Raw genomic sequence first — 23,649 nt, forward strand, 5'->3', positions numbered from 1 at the left:
AATTCCTAAAGGCCTTGGCCAGATCGAGGTAGGTTGTATGAACTGCCTTGACCTCATCCACAGCTCTAGTGACTGACTCAAAGAAGTCAACCAGGTTAAGCATGCATGATCTACCTTTCACAAAACCAAATTGAGTGGGATTTCGAGTTTGGAGATTCCCTATATCCTTGTTAATTAGGTCCATGATGATGTGCTCATAGCCTTACATATCAGGCTCATCAGGCTAATTGGGAGATAATCCCAGGGCCTGTAATTGCTCTCCCTTTATGGAGAGAGATGACTCTAGCAGTGCACCATTCTGTTGGGACAAAGCCTGAGGTCAGGCTGCGATTGAACAGGGCACACAGATGTGGTGCCAGTTCACTTTGTAGTTCATGTAGAACACATCCAGGGATATTGTTGGGTCCCATGGAAGCTGTATTCCTGGCCTTGGGCAATGCAGCTTTAACCTGTGCTGCAGTAATGCTGGGTGCCTGGTATTCCTCTGGTATTGTGACTGGTACTTTGGGGGAAGAGAGGGGTAACATTGGCACTGAATCTGTTGGCCAGTATAGAGTAGAGGTACCATTGTGCAGTAACTAAGAGCAAACCTGGCTATTGCCATGGAGATTCTTGATATAACTATAGAAGGCTTTGTGGTTATTTTTAGTGTCTGCTGCAATTCTGCCTTCATAGCTGGCTTTAGAGGTTTTGATGAGTAATCTCAACTTTTTGTTGAGGCTAATAAGGGAGTTTTTCCAGTCATGGGACTTCACCTTTTTCTGCAACAGTTTCTTCCTTCTATTGAAGAGTTTATTAATGGCAGGGGACCACCAGATTAGCTTCCTTTTTTGGAGGAGAGCATCTTGGTTCTGTTGGGTATGGCTAGTTCCATGCATTTATGTACTGTTCGTACACTGCATTGGTGCATGATTCGGCAGTCATGCATCTATTTTCCATTGACACGGGTGCCGTGAAGATAGCCACCTCTGTTTTTTTAGGAGCCCAAAGTCAGCTTTGGAGAAGTTTTTCATGGTGGTTACCTTTGCGGGGGTTGTGGGTGAGATGTGGATTTCCATGATGATTAGTTTGTGGTCAGATATAACCAGGGAGGAATTGACTATTGGTGCAGAGCAATGGCTGCCCATATTAGTAATAACCAGGTTAAGGATGTTGCTTCCTCTAGTGAGGGTAAAAGTCAGCTGGTCCAAGGCACTGGAATTGATGAATTCCAGGAAGCGTTGGGCCTGTGTATTGGTTCATGAGTAGTTTTCCCAGCTGTTGGAGGGGTAGTTGAAGTCACTTAGTATGAGAGTGTTGGGTTAGACCCTAATAGTTTCCAGGGTGCTTAGGAACATGGAGTGAGAGTCTTGGGACATGGTTGGGGACCTATAGCAGGCTACGACCTGAATCACCATCTTACCCAATGTTAGTTGTACCTGATGTATCTCAGATGCGTTATGCTGGGCTACTAGTCTGGAGGTGTACATATCCTTTATGAATATGGAGACACCACTGCCTTTGGAGCTTCAGTCCATGTTCTGGGGCTGAAAGGTGTGGAATGAGTTATAGCCTGGTAGTGCAGGGGTGCTTTCTGCTGCTTTAAACCAGGTTTCCGTTACAGCACAAATGTCGATGTTCTCCATTTTGAGGATGCTTCGAGCAAGTGCATCTTGAGATTTAGACTTCTAGCAGTGAGCAGCATGACCCTAAGATTGCATTTATTTATATCTGTTATGGTGGTAATTTGGTCTTTGGAACATCGCCTAAAAAGGGACTATAGGGGTGGCAAGAGCCTTAGCCAGTATCTGGAAACCCAGGGGTGACAGATGCAGGCCATCTCTGGCAAAGCACTAAGGTCTGTCAGTCATGTCATCCCAAGCAGACAGATACTGGATCCCCTTAGAATGACACCAGAAACTTAGCCAATTGTTAAAGTCAATCATTTTCTGCTTGTACTGCGGTATCATTCTGGGTGATGGTAGGATGCTTCTCAGGGCTAGGGTCATACCTGCCTGGGCGTCATAATCCGAGAGCTCCTCCATGTCTCTTTTCATGTAGTCCAGGGAGGTACGTCTCAGGTCATTCACACCCACATGGACAGTGACAGAGTCATACTTGTACTTGTTGTGGAGTGAATTGAGTGCGTGTGCAATGTGTCAGATTCTGGAACAGTCTCTAGTGAAGATCAGGGGTAGCTCTGACTATGCAATTCTTTTGGGTGGAAAATGCATGCAGATTGCACAGTAAGATGTCCCTGAAACATGGTTGCACATGAAGAAAGCATGTTTGAATGTCTGAACATGTAATTCAGCCAAAGGAGTTGGACCAAAAGAAAATACCATACTAGCTGTAGATGGTGCACATCTAGATGCTTGGATCTCACCTTTATCATGTCAGCCCAGGAATAAGATAGCTCAATAAAAGGCTGATTTATCCTGCAAAAGGGAGAGCCACTTTATGGAAAAAAGGAGTGTTGTGCCAGTAGGACAGAGACTGGGAAACAAATGAGTCAGTAGAACACCAGGGGAGACTAGCTGATGACGGCCAAAAACAATATTAAAAAAAAAAAATCTTCAGAGACATTTTCTGTACACACGAGAATGTCATTGTGCAGTCCATGACCCTATAACCTATAACTGGCAAACATGACACCATAACAGAGATTTAGGAAATATGAGAAACACAACTTCAAAAACAGATCTTGAAATAATTCAGTCAATAAAGACTGTCCTGGTTCCTGATGCTTACTGCATCATCTAATGCATATACACAAAATATACACTTCAATTTTAAGTTAAACGTTAAGAAATATCTTAAGGAATCCAGTCTGAATGGACTCAATTTCATCTTCAGAAATAAGTACCTATTTACATAATCTTACTGTTGCAGAAAGTTGCTACTGCTGAGTGCTTAATCTTTGCAAGGGGAGTTTTTAGTCTTATACAACACAATCAATAACATACAAGCAATAATAAAATAGAAGCGATTATCTACATCATATACAGATATATCAGCTGTTTCTCTAAGGATTAAGTGCAGAAATATTCTGTATAGATTTATATATTTACACAGAAAAAAAAGATTTTTTCCATTCAATTTTTCCATTCAGTGGCTACAAGACAGACTCTGGTGAATCTGGTATATCAGCCATCAAGTACCCTATTCCATATCGGCCATTAGGAGCAGTATCCACATCAAGGATTGGTGACCCAGACTGTTTCCTGTAGATGTTCTTCCCGGGATTGGGGGAAGAAAGCTCACTAGGTATTTTACCATGAAATAGACTAGTGTCATCTCCTTCCAGTATGTTCTCTTCTTTTATCATTCTCCCCCTCTTGTAAGATACAGCTGACAAACTGCCATCCTCGTCTTCGATGAGATTGAAGAAACGGATAATTAAGACCACTGGGACAGGAAGAAGTGCAAGGATCATCAAAGTAAAACAGACCACCAGTCCCCAGAATGGATATCGCACCGGCATCTCAATTGCCTAGAAAGTTCAGGAGCAAAACACAGAAAATTGTTTTACTGTTAAGCATTTCAAGATGCAAAACAAGTGGCAAATTAATTATAATGATGTACATCAACCCTTAAACAACCCTGATTTATCCATCTCACTATATCAACTTTTATAGCAAACCTTCACTCATACTGTAAGATATTTTCATATCTTAGTTGCAGACTTTAAAAGTAGTATAACCTTGAGTAAATTCATATATATATATATATATATATATATATATATATATATATATATATATATATGGATTTACTTCATAATCTTGAAATACTGAAATCTCGAATTTCAGTATCTCGAGACCATGAAGCCAAAAATCCAAAATCCTGATACCCCAGAAGCAAGAAATTTAAAATTGCGACTTCTACATTAAACATATTGCAGACACAAACACAAACATACACCTCCCTTCACATACACAAACACCTACCCTACATACAAGAAGGGGGGCAAGCCTCCCTGCACCATCCATGTGGAGGGCTGCACCCCCCTCCACACCCCCTACATAAATATACTAACTCCAAGGTCACACTACACAGACAAACGCACAAAAACACCACCACACAAGCTACATTCCCTTCGCACACACACATCACACTAACAAAACACACAGACACACACTAAAGCCCCTACCCAAAACCCGTAAAACACAAAGACTTACCTACATCTCCAACCACCCACTCACACACCGCAACACCTGAACTGCTAATTCAAAATCTCCGAACTTCGGGATTTTGAATTTCACGCTTCTGGGGTTTCGGTATTCTGCACTTTCACCCTTCTGGTCTCGGGCTACAGAAATTCGGGATTTCAGTAGTTCAAGATTCTGAAGGCAACCCATATATACATACATATATATATATATATATATATATATATATATATATATATACATACATATATATATATATATATATATATATATATATGTATATATATATATATATATATATATATACAGACACACACATAAATATATATATATATATATATATATATATATATATATATATATCATATATATCTATATGTATATAAAACACTGTCAATAAACAATTGACAGAGTATAAAGGTAATGATTCCCATAACTGGTAGGGAAGGTAATGCTTAATTTTGGGTTACAGATTAGATTTTTCTATACCTCTTCTACATTCTTTTTGGTTTAATTCATGCAGTGCTTGATTATTTTGTTTACTTATATATGCGTATTTTGATAAATAAGTTTCCCAACTGAGCAAACAGTCCATTTTTATTGAAAGCTCAGGGAGAAAAGTTCCAAGCAAATATTGCGGCAGAAGAAATAGAGAGACATCTGATGCAAAATTATAGCGATAGCTGAAAGCAGGATAATGTTAAATATTGCACTGGATATACTGCATGGGAAACAAATTAGTTGTTGTTGTAGTGAATATGATGCTGACACCGAAATAAAACAAGATGTATTATATACAAGTTGCTTATCTCAACCTTGCTGATGCCTTTGACACTATAACCTGCAGAGATTACTTCTAAAAGCTCCCAATTCAGCATTAACATATGCACAGTTCTTGGTAACTGGCTGTCTGACAGAACTCCTTCCATTAAAGTTGTGGGCATTTTCTCTAGAAAGAAAAATGCCACCAGTGGTATTCTATAGGATCTCTCTTGGGTTCCTTCCTGTTTGGTATATATTTCTCTGGCATAAAAGCTGTTACTATGGCTAAAGAAGACTGTAAACCAGTGCAGTTATCAAATCCCATTTTGATACTCAAACTGTCTAGCAAGGGTTGGACCAAACAAATGCTTGGTGTATTAATTATGGTTTTATCCTCAATACCAAGAAATGCAACATTGTTTCATTTGATAAAACTAGTCACTACTGCCTACCCTATAGATAAAATTCCACTTAAATGTGATACAGTCATCAGGGATGTGTGATGAAACCAGATTTTTCTTTGATCACCACTGTAATATCCTAAAGGTCCAAAGAAGTTATAGTCCCACGCCATTCATCCCTTATCAGGCCCATTATTGAGTATAATGCTCCATTCACCATGTAGCTAGCTAAGTACCTAAACTAGCTTGAGAGACCTCAAAAGTTCCACAACAGAAAGATCTCAGGCCTCAGTAACCTTAGCTAGTTTATTATAGACTAAAAGTCCTATCCCTTTTACTCAGTGTACTATAGATGCCTGAGATGTGATCCTTGCTTAGCCTTCCATGTTATGATTGAACCAGCACTCTTTGAACTCTTTTACCTAAAGAGATCCCAGGGTTAACACACGCACCATCTTTAGAGAACTAAATCTATACTGCCATATCAATGTCAAGAGATGGCATGATGGTTCCCTAACCTAATGTATATACCATTTCCAGAACAGCTACTTTTACCTATAAAGCAGAATACTTCACCAACAACCATTAAAATAAGCCTGGACAACTGGATAGGTGATTGCACATTTACATGAAGGATATGTGGAGAAAATATGCTTAATGGGGGACATTGTCAGAAAGTGGTAAGTACCTATGAAACTACGAACCCCCATGAGATACAGGAGTAACCTTATAGATTTAATTATTTTAGTAATGAAAAATGTGCCAGAAATGCACACTTCTTTACAACACTATGAGATATACAAAGTTCAGATAATTTTATTCCATCCTTGTACCTCAGTCACATAAACCATCAGGAGGGAGCAAAGTTATGTCTGTCATTATTTATTATTATTGCTTATCTTGTCATTTAGCATGGCATAATTCTAATATTTACTTTCTTTGAAGAGAAATGAAATTACTTCTTTGTTTTGGCCTTGAGACAGTACACTTATCTGCTCACTGCAATGTACACAAGAAACAGTCCTACACCCTGACACTGCTCTGTGAAAGTATTGAGGAACAAAACAAAACTGAATGGGATTAAATCTGAAAATTAATTCACACAGATTTATTTATTTATTTTTTAGATTGCAATTCACAGTAGATGCAAGTATCATGATAGTGCTGGTATTGTAAGTGTGATAAAAATGTAGGATTTTAGAGTGCCTTTTTTGTCCACCACTCCTGTCAACTATCAGTTTCCCTTTCCTCCTGCTGCAGTTATTCAGGCAAATTCAGTCTTTTCCATGTTACCCCATTCATGGCTACCTTTTGTACACCATTACTTGCAATTGCAAGCCCCTCTGCATGCTCTCTTCCATGGGGAGTGCAACCTCTGATGGGTCTATACTATATTATCGAAAAGACAGATCAGCGAATGGCATTTACATTGAAAATGCCATTCAGCAAACTGTTCATAGTGAGATCGGGGTACAGTGAAGATCAGAAAATTTGCCCTTTCCTCACTGTAGTGCGATCTCGGAGTTGGTATATATAATTAGCGGGGAGTGTGGGGGCGCAGCCCCCCACAAGAGCAAATTCGCTAAATGACATTTTTGATGTAAGTGCCATTCACGGACCTGTCTTTTCAATAATATAATACAGACCCACCTCTGAATACATCATGAGCTGCTTGGTGAGAGAACTTCTCAACCTTTCACATGGATTTGTGGGTAACACCTTGTTTTAAGTAGACATCAGTAATATAGAAGACAATGCTGCTCATGTCCATCTCCAGGGATGGTTGATCCAGCTTTGGTCACTCACTCTTACCCTCCACATGTGTCTCCTCCAGAGAAGAGATCAGTCACCAATCAGTGCCTGCTGTTTTGGGTCACAGTCAGAGTTTTGTTGTTGTACACAATGCAGCCATAGCACACATAAGTGAGTAGCTAGTTCTGCAGATTAAGCTCTTTTTGCTACCAAGGCAGATGACAAAGGCAATTGTTTCATACTATTTTTCTGCTATTTGTCACATATATCATATCTACTGTTCTTCAGCGGTTCATGTCCATAATTAATATTTTCAAAAAGACAGCTGGTACTCTGCTGGATATTTCTATAATTTCTGATATGTATAGAATTCCTTAGATACAATGACCAAACTGTGCATAGCTTACTCTGTCACTAACCTTTCCAGTAAGAACTGACTTCAATACATTTAGACAGTCTGTAGTGGACTAAGCCTATCACATGTTCATAAAACTCCACTAGCTCTGGTGTCATTTCTCCAGCACTTGTGCTTGTTTTTAACACCAGATGCATGTGTTCTGCTCAAACTATACTTAAATGCTACAAAAATTCAGAACCATGACTTTTCACCTATCCCATACCAACTGAAGTATGATATTCCTACTATACCTAGTGATGCAGCTAAAGATTAACTCATTTTCTCGCTTAATCAAGTGGTGAATTACCTGGACCATATGCTAAAGAATTAAGTTTACTTATTTTTTACAAGTATTTGAAAACAGAACTCAGACAAATTGTCCTGAAAGTGTTTGAGGAAAGTGGAGATTAAGGTTTACTGCCCTATACTTTCAGGGTCACCTCTATTATAGCCTTTCCACAAGGAACGTAAAGACCCTGCTTACCCAGGTAGTTGTAAACAGCTTTATCATCTATCAAATGAAATCACAATACTACTGAAGATTCTTGTTGGTAGAGTGATAAAATGAATACACAGCATGGTAGGTACATCTCAGCATGATTTTCTAATGGAGCAACAGGGGCGTCCAGACCTGCTGCATATTTTCTGTAACATACACCTCTGTCAAAGGCTAAGCCAACATAGCCATGCTGTGGCTGTGTTTAGTGATTTTAATAAGACATGTTATACCTGACACTGGGATTTCTTGTGGGTCACATAATATTATGGGGGGAATGTCCTATCATGGTGTCAGCACCTCTACATACTACTCTTTTCATAAGTGATTAGGAATCAGTGGTGATCAGACCCTTTTCCTTGCATGAGAGGTACATCATAAGAATGCCAATTGTCCTTGCTTCTTTTAGTGTGTACATCAAACAGCATTGTCAAGAATGAGGGATCGAGTTGATGGGTATATCACTGTGTGACAGTTGGCCTGTCTGCAGGTGACTGCATCTTATGACTGTCTCATACCTCTCAACTGTCCCGATTTTTGGATCATATTTTTGGTCTCTTCATCATAATATTTGTGGTTTTCTAGCAAATCACCTGGATGCTATGAGGACTGAAGTTACTAGATAATGGCATACATTACAGTTTCAGACTTCAAATCCTTCAGAAAATGTATGCTGAAACAAATCCTGTTACTCTGACAACTTTCGAAGTTTATAAAATAAATATTTAAAATATGTCCCTATTTTTGGGTCTTTTTTGCCGGGCTTTGTCCAGATTTCTTGCACTAAGAGATTGAGAGTTATGGGCTGTCTTAACCTGCTAAGACTCTCGTTGCATGGTTAGAGGTGTTTAATGTTTCAGGATCTCCCTGGATAAAAGTTATCTGGTCAACAGTGTGAGCTTCCCTTTTAATGATAGCCTTACAACTCTAAAACTTCTAATTTTGATTGTAGGGATAAACTGAAGTACTCACCATAAATATCAAGACATATGAGTGAGTCCATCATTCAGTTATTTGGTCACTGATACTGAAAACTTTCTTCTACTATGCTTTAGAAAACAAATCAGTGTCTGAAAAAACCCCAGAAAGTACCATTCTTTGACAAAATTTGGAAAATCAGGTTCTTGCTACTTAAATTCCTCTTCCTCACTAGGCACATTCCTGACTTGGGTTGGGATAGTATACATTTTTGTATAAGTTTTGTCTGGAATAACCATAACCCTCTAGTTAGTTTCTAGGGAAAAAAGTCATGCTAAACACTAAGCTGGGTGGTCTGGGTTTGCCAAACATTAATAGGTACATCAGGGCAGCTGATGGGGTTCATTTTACTCATGATAGGTACAAACATCATCTGATATGGGTAATTATGGAGTTACTGCTCACATATTTGCTTCATGTAAACTTGACGGACATGCAATTCTAATACAGTCATTGTGCTAAATCTAACAAATTTCAGTTTTACAAATGTGTTGATAGAAAATACATTGCTGTTTTTACAAATGTGTATATACACAATGAGTTTCTATTCTACAGGTGTGTACATACAATGCACGGTGTGTTTTCAATACTATCTTTAATGGTAGTAGGGTCTAAATAGTCAACATCATCATCATCATCATCAGCAGCAGCAGCTCTTCTACATGGGGTCAGAGTGCTGGATCAGCTGTACCAACCTCTCCTGATTCAGTGTCATTCTCCTATCTTCTTCAGTGGTCATGCCTGACTGTTCATATCTTCTCTCTTGTAATCCAAACATCTCTTGGCCGGATGTCTTTGTTTCCTCTTACCTTCTTGTTTCTCTGAAATCATCACAAAATCATCTTCTGCTTACCTGCACATATGTACACCTTACTTTTTAGCTTCTTTGTCATTCTTTTGTTACACACTACTGCTGGCATTTTTGTGACAGTTGACTGCAGCACCTCTGATTCATGGTTTGAACCCTCTTCTCCTCGACCACACTTCTCAGTTACCTGAAACTGCTAACCTGTTCCACTATTTTCCCCTCTTTTTCAGTTTTTAGCTTTCTTTGATTCCCCCCATTTGATACCACGACATCTCTCTTGTTTGTACTCAGTTTCATTCCACGTGTCTTTAGTTTTGCATTCCTGCCCCTATCATTTGCTGACGTTACTATTCAGAGTCTATCTGTAGTGCCATACTGTCTGCATACAGCATAGCTTTGTAGATATGTCTACTCCTAATTGTTTGTGAATGTAGTTTATCAGTAGTATGAGCAGGAAGGGGCTCACAGCTGAACCCTGATGCCACCCACAGCCACTGACAGTCCCTCTGCGAGTCTGTATACTGTTTGTACTTGTGTCATTTGGTTCTTGTACATAGCCTGCACTAATTCTAACAATGTTTCTGTTACTTCAGTCAATCACAAGACTGCCAAAATCATCTTTCTTGAGACCTTCTCATATGCTTTCTCCAAATGTAGGAATGCTAAGTTTAACTCTATCCTCTTTTCCAGCATTTTCTGCACTGTCTCATTACAAACATGAGATCAACTATAATGCATCCATCTTACATTCTACTACTTTGCGTAGTCATTTATTAATCATCCTCTCCAGCATTTTCATGAAGTGTGACAGGAGTCTGTTTGCTTTGTTGAGCTTATCCAAAGATAACTGGAGATGTAAGGACTTCAAATTCTGATGTAGCAAAGACAGCTACAATGTCCAGCAGTGTCATCCAGCCACCCTGCAGGAGGAAGGGCACTATCTTTTGCAGGATGAACATTCAAAACTAGATGTATCAAATGTATTGACTTGAAGTCACTGAGGTTCAAAGTTTGAAAGTTTTCCATCTCATTCAGAGCCAATAAGAGGAGGGAGAAACTCTGCCTTCAAAACTAGGACAGCCTCTGTGGCTTGTTTAGCAGCAGAGTCTGGGCCTGCTTCAACAGTTATGCTGAAATAGATTGAGCCATAAGCGAAGAAGGATAAATGCGATCAAGAAAAGTGTTGAAGGAGGCCATGCCTAGAACACACTGATTCTGTTTGATGGTACTTCAGTTTGAGATGAACTTCAGCATTGCTGGTAATGTTATCCTCCTGGACTACTTAGCTGACAGTGGTGGGTAAAAAACATGTGAAACCTGGAGGCCTTGCCAAGATGTTGGCTGTGTGGTAGGCTAGCCTAGTGTTCCTCCTCTTTACTAGGTCTGTAAGAGGATTTGGTAGAAGTAGCAGGTGAGGTATCATCAAAGCCCTCCCCTGAGGGAATGACATGCTTCCTCCACTGAAAAGGTCTTGAGTCAGCTACTGAACAGCACCCCTCCATGAAATGAGAACATATCATTTTGTTCTTGAGTCCTTTCTTAATGGAAGGTAACCCCAGCTACATCACCTTGTGCAGTTACACATCTGAGTGTACAGCACTAATCAATGCACCAGTACAAACAACACTGCAGCAGCAGGTCACATAATATGACACTGTTGACATCACAGTCCAGATTCTCCTGTAGGTCCCCCTTAACTGCAGACTCAAGGAGATGACTGGGTAGATCCTCAATAAGGCCAGTAAATAAGACAGCTAAATTAAATAACCAAGGTTGTGAAACCCTAGTGTAACACAGGAATACAGTCTCTTGTTACTCTGCCCAAGGCTTTAGAATTCTTGTCTTATGTCACAATTTTGTGTTATCTTGAACCTATGCTGAACAAAAGAGATAACAAAAATGTAAATGCTCTGCATACAAAGGAAAGCCCAATTAGCAATGCTTTGTAGATCCTATCCAAAGAGAACTGGAGCTTGGTAAGTTGGTATGTGAACTTTATCAACCTTCTTATGAAAAACGAGGCAGAATCAGTATACCCCATGCAGCTTTAATGGATCTCTAATGACAGGGTTTGGAGCAGACAAACCCAGTGGTCTTCAACCTTCCTGAAACTATTCTAGGTACTTCATAGGAGAGTCTAATCTGCTCCACATAAGCCTGGGGTGTCAACTCAGACAAGCTCCTCGTGGTTCTGCAGAGTGGTCCTAGCAGCAGGGAACTCAGAAAAGCGACTACTTTCTGGATTTAAGTATCTTTGCTTTTTTTTCACTTGGATTAGCTTCTGTAGCTTACCCTGAACTAGCCTGAACTGTTTTTTTAACCATTTGCTGCATTATTTTAAAATCTGCACTTAAAGTTACATTTTAGTCGAATTTGATCAAACGTTTGTTTGTCTGTTTGTTTAATTTAACTGTGGAGGCTGCCCACTAAAGTGTGCTAGCCTGTGTAACTAATTTATCACTGTTTCGGCATTTTCTGTGTGTTTCTACCAAAAAAACAAAAAATAATCTTTGTTTTCCCACCTCTCCTCGACTAGTTTAGACCAGTTTACAGGCATTGCTGTATTCTGGGCTGTGGTGTAGTTTCTGTGTTGTCCATTACCTTACTTGGATAGAGGAAAGTTTCTTTGCTCACCAGTGGGAGTGGGGAGCCTTGAGCAGCCTACCTGTCCCTGTAGGAAGTGACCTCAGCACAAGAAGCTGTAGTAATTGGTTGTTTTGGACCATTTCTAGCTCTTTTGTAGTTCACTGTTTAAAATCCGTCTCTGGGCATTTTTTCTGGCTATACTGCTCAGACAAGCTCCTCGTGGTTCTGCAGAGTGGACCTAGCAGCAGGGAACTCAGAAAAGCGACTACTTTCTGGATTTAAGTATCTTTGTTTTTTTTTCACTTGGATTAGCTTCTGTAGCTTACCCTGAACTAGCCTGAACTGTTTTTTAACTGTTTGCTGCATTATTTTAAAATCTGCACTTAGTTACATTTTAGTCGAATTTGATCAAAAGTTTGTTTGTCTGTTTGTTTAATTTAACTGTGGAGGCTGCCCACTAAAGTGTGCTAGCCTGTGTAACTAATTTATCACTGTTTCTGCATTTTCTGTGTGTTTCTACCAAAAAAAAAATAATCCTTGTTTTCCCACCTCTCCTCGACTAGTTTAGACCAGTTTACAGGCATTGCTGTATTCTGGGCTGTGGTGTAGTTCCTGTGTTGTCCATTACCTTACTTGGATAGAAGGAAGTTTCTTTGCTCACCAGTGGGAGTGGGGAGCCTTGAGCAGCCTACCTGTCCATGTAGGAAGTGACCTCAGCACAAGAAGCTGTAGTAATTGGTTGTTTTGGACCATTTCTAGCTCTTTTGTAGTTCACTGTTTAAAATCCGCCTCTGGGCGGTTTCTTCTGGCTATACTGCTCAGACAAGCTCCTCGTGGTTCTGCAGAGTGGTCCTAGCAGCACGGAACTCAGAAAAGCGACTACTTTCTGGATTTAAGTATCTTTGCTTTTTTTTCACTTGGATTAGCTTCTGTAGCTTACCCTGAACTAGCCTGAACTGTTTTTTAACTGTTTGCTGCATTATTTTAAAATCTGCACTTAAAGTTACATTTTAATCGAATCTGATCGAAAGTTTGTTTGTCTGTTTGTTTAATTTAACTGTGGAGGCTGGCCACTAAAGTGTGCTAGCCTGTGTAACTAATTTATCACTGTTTCTGCATTTTCTGTGTGTTTCTACCAAAAAAACAAAAAATAATCCTTGTTTTCCCGCCTCTCCTCGACTAGTTTAGACCAGTTTACAGGCATTGCTGTATTCTGGGCTGTGGTGTAGTTCCTGTGTTGTCCATTACCTTACTTGGATAGAAGGAAGTTTCTTTGCTCACCAGTGGGAGTGGGGAGCCTTGAGCAGCCTACTTGTCCCTGTAGGAAGTGACCTCAGTACAAGAAGCTCTAGTAATTGGTTGTTTTGGACCATTTCTAGCTCTTTTGTAGTTCACTGTTTAAAATCCGCCTCTGGGCGTTTTTTTGTGGCTATACTGCTCAGACAAGCTCCTCGTGGTTCTGCAGAGTGGTCCTAGCAGCAGGGAACTCAGAAAAGCGACCACTTTCTGGATTTAAGTATCTTTGCTTTTTTTCACTTGGATTAGCTTCTGTAGCTTACCCTGAATTAGCCTGAACTGTTTTTTAACTGTTTGCTGCATTATTTTAAAATCTGCACTTAAAATTACATTTTAGTCGAATTTGATTGAAAGTTTGTTTGTCTGTTTGTTTAATTTAACTGTGGAGGCTGCCCACTAAAGTGTGCTAGCCTGTGTAACTAATTTATCACTGTTTCTGCATTTTCTGTGTGTTTCTACGAAAAAAAACAAAAAAACAAAAAAATAATCCTTGTTTCCCACCTCTCCTCGACTAGTTTAGACCAGTTTACAGGCATTGCTGTATTCTGGGCTGTTGTGTAGTTCCTGTGTTGTCCATTACCTTACTTGGATAGAAGGAAGTTTCTTTGCTCACCAGTGGGAGTGGGGAGCCTTGAGCAGCCTACCTGTCCCTGTAGGAAGTGACCTCAGCACAAGAAGCTGTAGTAATTGGTTGTTTTGGACCATTTCTAGCTCTTTTGTAGTTCACTGTTTAAAATCCAGCGTTTGCTGCTTGAGGTTGTGTGCATAGCGCAGTGCTGGTTAAACTTTTTCTGGCTCCGCCAAGTCTGCTCTTCAAATTTTCCCTTAAGGAAGCTCTACTCTCAGTATAACCAGACTACTCACTATATTATAAGCCTAGCACTTGTTCTCAATACTTCTCTACTAAGTAAGTACTCTCGTACTAAGTAAAGCACTACATCTACTTACCACCCCTGTGAATATCCACTTTCCTTAAAGGTACAGCACTCCCTTATACTGTTCTAGCATGTTGAGTGGTAGATTACTGGCGTTGTCTCCAATTGAGCTGGTCAATCTGGGAATCTTGAGACAATGCTACAATTGTCTCATGTACACAGACAACCCTCTCCTCCTCCCAACAAACACAAATACATGTGAGAAATGCAACTATATAGCCAAACTGGAGGCTGAACTCTCTCAACTCAGGGCTGGCATGGCCAGACAGGAGGAGATGGCAACCACACACACAGCAATCCCAGTCCCACATAGACCTACCACAACTGCAAACCAAACACATAAAAACACAAAGACATACTCGGAGGCTCTAATAAAAAACTTACCAAAACAAGAGGGGCTCCCAAAGCAGACATCCAAAAATCCACCACCTCAAAACAAAACACATGCAACACATACTTCAATAAATCAGTGTGTCAACCAATCACAGCCCTTAAGGCCAAACACCTTGCCTGATACACTAGTAATAGGTGACTCTATAGTCAGACACACTGATGTCCCGCTGACCAGGCTGAACAAGGAGAAGGTGACTGTGAGCTGTCTATCGGGAGCTAGGATCCGCCACATAACACACGCACTCAAGTCACTCCAAAGCAAGTACAAATATGACTCCGTCATTGTCCATGCTGGTGTGAATGACCTCAGACGTACCTCCCTGGACTACATGAAAAGAGACATAGAGGAGCTCTCTGATTATGTAGCCCAGGCTGGTATGACCCTGACCCTGAGCAGCATCTTGCCCTCACTAAGAATGATACCACAATACAAAGACAAGATGATCAGCTTTAACAATTGGCTCAAGTACTGGTGTCATTCTAAGGGGATCCAATGTCTGTCTGCCTGGGATGACATGTTGGACAAGCCACGCTGCTTCGCAAGGGAAGGCTTACACCTGTCACCACTGGGCTTCCGGATACTGGCTAAGGCTCTTGCCACCCCCCATAGTGCCTTTTTTAGGCAAGGCTCAAAAGACAAACCCACCTCCTTAGTAAACAAAAATGGAAAAAAACTAAGGGTAATGCTGCTCAAAGCCAGAAGTCTAAATCTCAAGATGCAGGCACTTGATGCACTCCTCAGCATGGAGAACATCGACGTCTGTGCAGTAACTGAAACCTGTTTCAAGGCTCCTGAGAGAACCCCAGCACTACCAGGCTATACCTCGTATCATGCTTTTCGGCCCCAAAACCGGGCGAACCACAAAGGAGGGGAGTGTCCATATTCATCAAGGACACCCACACCTCCAGGTTAGTAGCAACACATGAAGCATCAGAGACCATACAGGTGCAACTAACCATAGGCAAAACTGCTATACAACTGGTAGCATGTTACAGACCACCCTCCCAATCTCAAGAACCCCACTCAGCCTTCCTGAAGACATTGGAGGATATTAATGTATCACAAAATACCATCATACTGGGAGACTTCAACTACCCAAACATAGATTGGGTACATTATTCTAGCCCTAATACCCTAGCCCAAAGGTTCCTGGAATTCATAAATTCAAATGCACTGGAACAACTAGTCACCTCTCCCACTAGGGAGATAATATACTAGACCTGATCATCACAAACATGGGGACAAAATGCTCCACACCGGAAGTATACCCCTCACTAGTGAGATCTGACCACAAACTAATCACCCTGGATATACATATCCCACCTCCACCCCCAGCACAAAAGACCACAGTGAAAAACTTCTCAAAAGCAGACTTTACTCTTCTTAAGACTGAGATGGTATCCTTTAAGCCCACTGTGCCAGTGGATACCTCATCCCACAATGCCGAATCCTTCACAAATGCTTTCTATGGACATCTCCAAGAATGCATGGATCATGCAATCCCAAACAAATCCAAGTCCCTCTCCACCAAAGGTAAGCGTCCTGTCTGGTGGACCTCAGCCATAAACAAATTGTATAGCAAAAGAAGGAAGCAACTGCATGTCAGAGCAAAATCCCATGAAGGGAAGACATCTCTGATCAACATTAGCAGAAAACTACGTTCTCTCATAAAAACATCCAAGGCCAACTTTGAGAGAAAAATCGCTAAGGACACTAAAGATAACCACAAAGCCTTCTTCAGCTATGTTAGAAACCTGGGCGGAAACCCTCAGATATGCTCAGAGTTGGTTCACAACAACAAAAAATACACTGAACCCACAGATACTGCCAACATTCTGGCTGACAGGTTCAGTTCAAATTTCTCCCCTCCTTCACCCCCAAAAGAAGAAATACTTATCCCAGCTGAATGTAATCTCCCTGTCATCTCAGATGTCCAAGTGAGAACTGCCCTAAACAAAGCAAAACCCACAGCATCAATGGGACCTGACAGTATCCCGGGTTGCGTGTTACGTGAACTCCAAGAGGAGCTAAACCCACACATAAAAATGCTATTTAACCTTAGCCTTACTTCGGGATATGTGCCTGAACACTGGCGTACAGTAACAGTGGTCCCACTCCACAAGGGGGGGGGGTGCCTCTACAGACCCTGGAAACTACTGCCCCATAAGCTTAACCAGCCTGGTCTGCAAAGCTATGGAAAGAATCATTATGGAACTCATAAACAGAGACATAGGGGACCTACAGACACTTGACCCCACCCAGTTCGGCTTTGTAAAGGGCAGATCCTGCCTTTTAAACCTGGTTGACTTTTTCGAAACAGTCACTAGAGCCATTGATGAGGGCAAAGCAGTCCATACGGCATACCTGGACTTGGCTACGGCCTTCGACACAATACCCCACTCAGGCATCATAGATAAGCTCAACAGCTTAAAAGTAAACCCTTATGTCACTAGATGGGTTGCAAACTGGCTAAAGGACAGAACCCATAAAGTTAAAATTGCTGCAGCAATGTCAGACTTAAAGCCAGTCACAAGTGGTGCCCCACAGGGATCTGTCCTGGGACCCCTCTTGTTTGGCATTTATTTCTCAGATGTTAAAGCAAACATGGGAGGGCTGTGGCTGACAAAGTTCGCAGATGACTGCAAACTAGGCGCCATAGTCGATACACCAGCAGACACACACATCCTACAAAAAGGCCTCACAGAAACGGACAACTGGTGCCAGAGTCACGGCCTTAAACTAAATGCCAAAAAATGTATAGTCATCCCCTTTGGGAAAAACAAAGTACCCACAAATTATCACATAGACAGCAACCCACTGAGTACGGAAAAAGTAATCAGAGACCTAGGGACCCAAGTCGACAGCGACCTCTCATTTGACACCCACGTTGCCAAAGTGGTTAGAAAAACATTCTACCTTGCACACCTCATCATGAAGGGATTTACATCCAGATCCAAGGATGTCATTGTACCCCTATATTCCTCCCTCATCAGACCCATGATTGAGTACAATGCCCCATTTGGTATGTACCTCACCCGGCATTTGCAACAGCTGGAGAGACCACAAAAGTACCTCACCAAGAGGATCAAGGGTCTCCAACATATGTCTTATTCTGCCAGACTAAAGAAACTTCAGCTCTATTCAGTAGCATACTGCCTGCTCAGAGGTGATCTCTGCCTGACGTACAAGGCCATGTCCAATCAGGATCTGATGGACATGCTCCACCTCAAAAATCCAAATCCATCAGGACCACGAGAGCTAAAGACTTAAACCTTGGCACAAGTATGAATAGGACATGCTGGAGGGATAGATTCATAACCCAGAGGCTTCCCTTGCTTTGGAACAAGATCCCAGTTCGTATTAGGCAGAGCCCCTCACTGACTCTCTTCAAGAGAAATCTTGATGAGTGGATGGGGGATCGTAAGTTACCCGGGTCACATCTGTGTCACTGCTAGACAGGGGCACAGTAAACTAATTCTATTATATAAGGGGACCTTCAATGTGTCACTACTAGACAGAGGCACAGTATTCTGAATTTATTCTGTATATTTTTTGTACCATTTCATGGGGTGGTAAAAGCCACATCACTATGGCTAGGCTTACAAATGCCCCAGGGCAGATAGCCTAGTACTATACTATGAAACTATGAAACTATAAAGGTCATCCGACAGAGAAGTGGAAAGGTGGGTTTGACTCATTGCCTATAAGGTTCTGAAGACACAGGCCTTAAGATTTTCTAAATTTTCATGAGATTCAAGGGATCAGGGAGTAATGTGACCTTTGCTACCCAAGGACATCAGCTAGGGCAGGTGAAAGCAGGTGACAGACTGGTAGTGGGAACTGTGATACCTGGGAATAAATACATGACTGCACACTAGCCAAAGGCAACATGAAGTGGGAAAAGCCTGCACTCAACATAGTTCATGCTTCTGACTTGGCTCTCTAAGGGAGTGCTTCAGCACTTATAATTCAAGCTTCCATCACACAGCAAATTTCTGCTTCATACCCAGACTTGGGAAGACCAGAGGGAACCTTCTCATGATGAACCAGTACCTATGTGGGTATGGGGTCTGACTACTGGAGAGGAGTGCCTGCTTCTGAGTACTTCAATCCATTATTAATTACTCTAGAATCCAATTCTTGGGATCGGGGGACTGGTCACCTATAAGCTAATGACAATCATTCAGAGATAAGGAGGATGACTACATCTCCCATGTGGGGGATTCACCCTGTAGTCCTCTAAAGTAATATATAAGAGCCCATCTCTATACCGGAAGAATGCAAAGTTCCTGTAATCACGGCTGCACAGGTAAAAACCACACTCTCCAAAGCCAAGAACACAGCATCCATGGGACCAGACAACATCCCAGGCTGCGTTCTACATGAACTACAGAACGAACTGGCACCCCACCTAAGTACCATGTTCAATCATAGCCTCACCTCAGGCTTTGTGCCTGCTGAATGGCGCACAGCAACGGTTATCCCACTCCACAAGGGGGGAGCCACCATGGACCCCGGGAACTACCACCCCATTAGCCTGATGAGCCTGGTCTGCAAGGCCATGGATCTTATAAACAAAGACATTGGTAATCTCCAAACTCTGGATCCCACCCAGTTCAGGTTTGTAAAAGGCAGATCATGTCTCCTAAACCTGATAGACTTCTTTGAAGCAGTCACCAAAGCCATAGACAAGGGTAAGGTGGTTCACACAGCCTATCTAGATATTGCCAAGGCTTTCAACACAATCCCCCATTCTGGAATTATAAATAAACTCACTAAACTAGCTATAAATCCCTATGTCACAAGATGGGTTGACAACTGGCTCACTGACAGAACCCACACTGTGAAAGTAGCACTCTCCAAATCCAACTTCAGACTAGTGACAAGTGGAGTACCACAGGGTTCAGTCCTGGGTCCTCTCCTGTTTGGTATCTACTTCTCTGAAGTACAGGCTAACACAGAAGGTCTTTGGCTAACGAAGTTCGCAGATGACTGCAAACTAGGAGCCATAATTGGAACTCCTAACGATGTGGACATCCTACAAAAGGGCCTCACTGAGACAGATGCCTGGTGTCAAAGCCATGGCCTCAAGCTCAATGCCAAAAAGTGCATTGTCATCCCCTTTGGTAAAAACTTTGTACCCATGAACTACAACATAGGCGGTAGTATACTTAACACCAAAAGTGTGATAAGAGACCTTGGGACACAGGTGGACAGTAGTCTCTCCTTTGATAATCACATCGCCACAGTAGTCAGGAAATCCTTCTATGTGGCACACCTCATCACAAAAGGTTTCTCATCCAGAAAAAAGGGCATTGTTCCTCTACTCATCACTCATTGGACCCATTATAGAGTACAATGCCCCTTTTGGTATGTACCTCACAAGACATCTACAACAACTGGAAAGGCCGCAGAAATACCTCACAAAGAGGATTACCGGCCTCAAACAGATGCCCTACGCAGACTATCTCAAAAAACTCCAGCTTTACTCCGTCGCATATCGCCTATTCAGAGGTGATCTCTGCCTAACATACAAAGCTATGTCAAACCCAGAGCTGTTGGACATGCTCCACTTAAAGAAATCCCAATCCCTCCGAGCTACACACTCTAGGGACCTAAACCTTGTCACCACAATAAACAGAACATGCCGGAGGGATAGATTCCTGTCCCAGAGACTTCCCATACTCTGGAATAAACTACCTATTTCTATCAAACAAAGCTCCTCATTAGCACTCTTCAAGAAAAATCTTGATGATTGGATGGGAAATAGGAAATTCACCCCAGGGATCACCTCCGTGGCTCTACTTGACAGTGGCACAGGAAAATAATTTTCTTGGGTGGCAAAAGCCAGGGTACCTTTTTGGCTGGGCTTGTATAGACCCTAGGGCCAATAGCCTAGTACCTACATATGAACCTATAACTGCTCTGACAATGCACATAAATGGAGAATAGGGAATATCTGTATACACAACTCTAGTAGTTTTGTAGTTTCAAAATTATTAAATAATAATTTTGAGTTTTTGGGGTGCAGGGAATGCATGTTTTCCACTGCTGTTCTTATTTCAGTTTACTGGTCTAGTTGTAGTTTTGAATATTCTCGTCTTAGATGACAGTATTTTTAGTATATGTTTAGCAAGTAGCTTGTTATTAGGATATATCTTAGTAATATTAAGTAAACCCTCCTGAATCAAGCAACAGATTATATCTAGGTATGTCTTATATACCTACAAACTAGCATCATATAATACTATATTGCTGTGAGGTCAACTCTCCCGGTGCTTGTTTTCCACAATTTCTGCTGCTTATGGTAGCTATCATGTCTCTAATGCTCTGCCTAGCCATTTACATTCATGCACAGCTTTCCTTGCTTAAACCTATGCTCCTACTCGAACTTTAACTCATGCCATTCCTTGATGAGATTGTGCAACATCTTTACTAGAAATGGGTCACAGGCTTAGTGGGGTTACTTAGCTTGTAAATTTCAAATATTTCATGATGTCACACTCATGACTATTTTTTTCCAAAATGATATATTCCATATGAGAATTATAAATAGGTGCAAGACATATAACAATGCTTTATTTATTTATTTATCTGCAGTTTGATTATCCACTGGACCGAACTGACCCATTTTCAGCGGAGGCCCGGGGAGAAAAGCTCCAAGATGCATTATACAATTTAGATACAACTGATAGTCAATATTAAAGATAATATTATGTAGAATAGTTACTCATAAATGAATTCAATATCATGCATAGTTAACAAATTCATTAAGCTTGAAGGTAGGGAACATACAGTTTCATTTGAGGAAAACAGATATGTGTTAGGTGTGGAAACAGTTTACATACAAACCTTTTAAGAAAATGTAAATACGCTTTACATACACACATCAACAGTAGAATGCTATTTACAATATTTACAAGGTTGGGCTGTGTGAGGGTAGCTGTAGGACTTGTTGAGAGCTTAGAGAGAAGCTATACAAATTGTTGTGAGCTTAGATAGGCTCATAGGAAGATAACTATGAGAGTCGTAGAGCTTGGGAACCTGAGCGAGAACCCCCTTGGATTAGATTGGGTGAAGGCAGGTACATTTCCATTTAGTGGACAGGTGTTTGAATAGTTGGGTTTTGAAGTTTTCTGAGTTTGGTGTGGTTCTTAGTGTGGAGGGAAGGGAATTACATTTTTTGCCTAGTGAGAAAGATAGGAGAAGTTGGCCAGCAGGACGTTTAGGTTTATGGATAGTAATTAAGTTAATTTTCAGATCTGAGAGCTCTGTTGGGTGTATAACAGGGAAGGATGTTAGAGCGGGACATTTTGTTGGGTGAAATATGAGTTTATGTGCAGTAGTGAGTTGGAGATAGTCTAGGCAGTTTGGGAGTTCAAGCCAATTCAGGGATTGTAGGGTTAGCCACTGATGGGTGGTATTTTTAGATTTAGAGGCAAATTTAGAGATTTTGTTGTAGCAGTTTTCTAGTTTAGAGGTGATAGAAGAGGACAGGTTGGTTAGGAGAGGGGCTCCGTATAATAAGGAAGGAAGAAGATAAGTCGTGGCCTGAGTTTGCCTGGTAGAGTTGGAGAGAAAGCAATTATTCCTATACAACACACCTAGCTTTTGGTGGGTTTTCTTAATATTTTGTTGAATATGAATATCAAACTTGAGGTGTTCATCTACAGTAATGTCAAGTAGTTTGGCAGAGGGGACTACTTCTATAGATGAGTTGGTTTGACTATAGACTTTGAAGTTGTTTTTATCGTAGGAGAGGGTCTTTGTGGGAGGGAATAGTAGAATCTTTGATTTATTTGCATTGAGAGAGAGGTGGTTTTGGCGTATCCAGTTTTCAGTTGTTGAGATGGCAGTTTGGGTTTTAGTCAGCAATTCAGAGAGATTTGATGCAGAGCAGACTAAGGTTGAATCGTCTGCATATTGAATGATTTTAGCATCAGGAATAGCAGTGTGAAAGTTATTGATGAAGATGTTAAAAAGCACTGGCCCAAGGAGGGATCCCTGTGGTACGCCAGTTGGGGTAGGTAGGAAGGAAGAGATGGAGTTCTTCCATTTGACTGTCTGTGATCTGTCTGATAGATAGCTGGAGAACCAGGATAAAGCATTATGTGAGAGATTAAGGTTTGAGAGATGACAGAGAAGGTGCTTGTGGGAAACAGTATCAAAAGCTTTAGACAGATCGAGTAAAACAGTAGAAACTAAGTGTCCTGAATCTCGGGCTTGATTGACATTTTCTAGGAAAGAGAGTAGAGTGGTTATTGTGCTATGGCCTGGATGGACGCCATGCTGGGTAGGAGTGAGAAGATTGTTTTGGTTCAGGAAAGCATAAGTTGGAGGTGGATGCAATTTTCGAGGATTTTGGAGATTGGTGAGAGCAAAACAATGGGGCAAAAGTTTAAGATGCTGGTATTTTTGCCTCCTTTATGAAGAGGAAGAATATAAGCTGAGTGCCAGAGTTTGGGGACGTATGATTCTTTTATGGATCGGTTGATAATGATGCTGATTGGGAGAGCAATGCCATCAGCAGCACATTTTAGGAAGGAAGAGGGAATATTGTTGGGAGCGTTAGAGCAAGGTTTAAGTTTGAACAAAAGTCTTTTTATAAAGTTAGTGGAGATGGGTTTGAGTTCAAACAGATGAGGTGAGTTAGAAGGGGGAGAGTGTAGAGCAGTTGGGTTATTATTGGGAAA

General features: G+C 41.2%; 1 protein-coding gene across 1 annotated transcript in view; it reads right to left on the reverse strand.

Annotated features, from left to right (window-relative positions):
* Window positions 1-2,041: 2,041 nt before the first annotated feature.
* The window catches only part of SLC6A15 (solute carrier family 6 member 15), a 587,241-nt gene continuing 565,633 nt past the window's right edge, over window positions 2,042-23,649 (reverse strand). Inside the window, exon 17 of the mRNA XM_044088435.1 lies at window positions 2,042-3,472. Coding sequence (XP_043944370.1) covers window positions 3,095-3,472 — 378 coding nt within the window. The 3' untranslated portion in view covers window positions 2,042-3,094. The remainder of the gene's footprint in view (window positions 3,473-23,649) is intronic.

Source organism: Protopterus annectens, chromosome 11.part0 (assembly GCF_019279795.1).
Source record: "Protopterus annectens isolate FY-2018-M chromosome 11.part0, PAN1.0, whole genome shotgun sequence".
Classification (NCBI taxonomy): Eukaryota; Metazoa; Chordata; order Ceratodontiformes; family Protopteridae; genus Protopterus; species Protopterus annectens.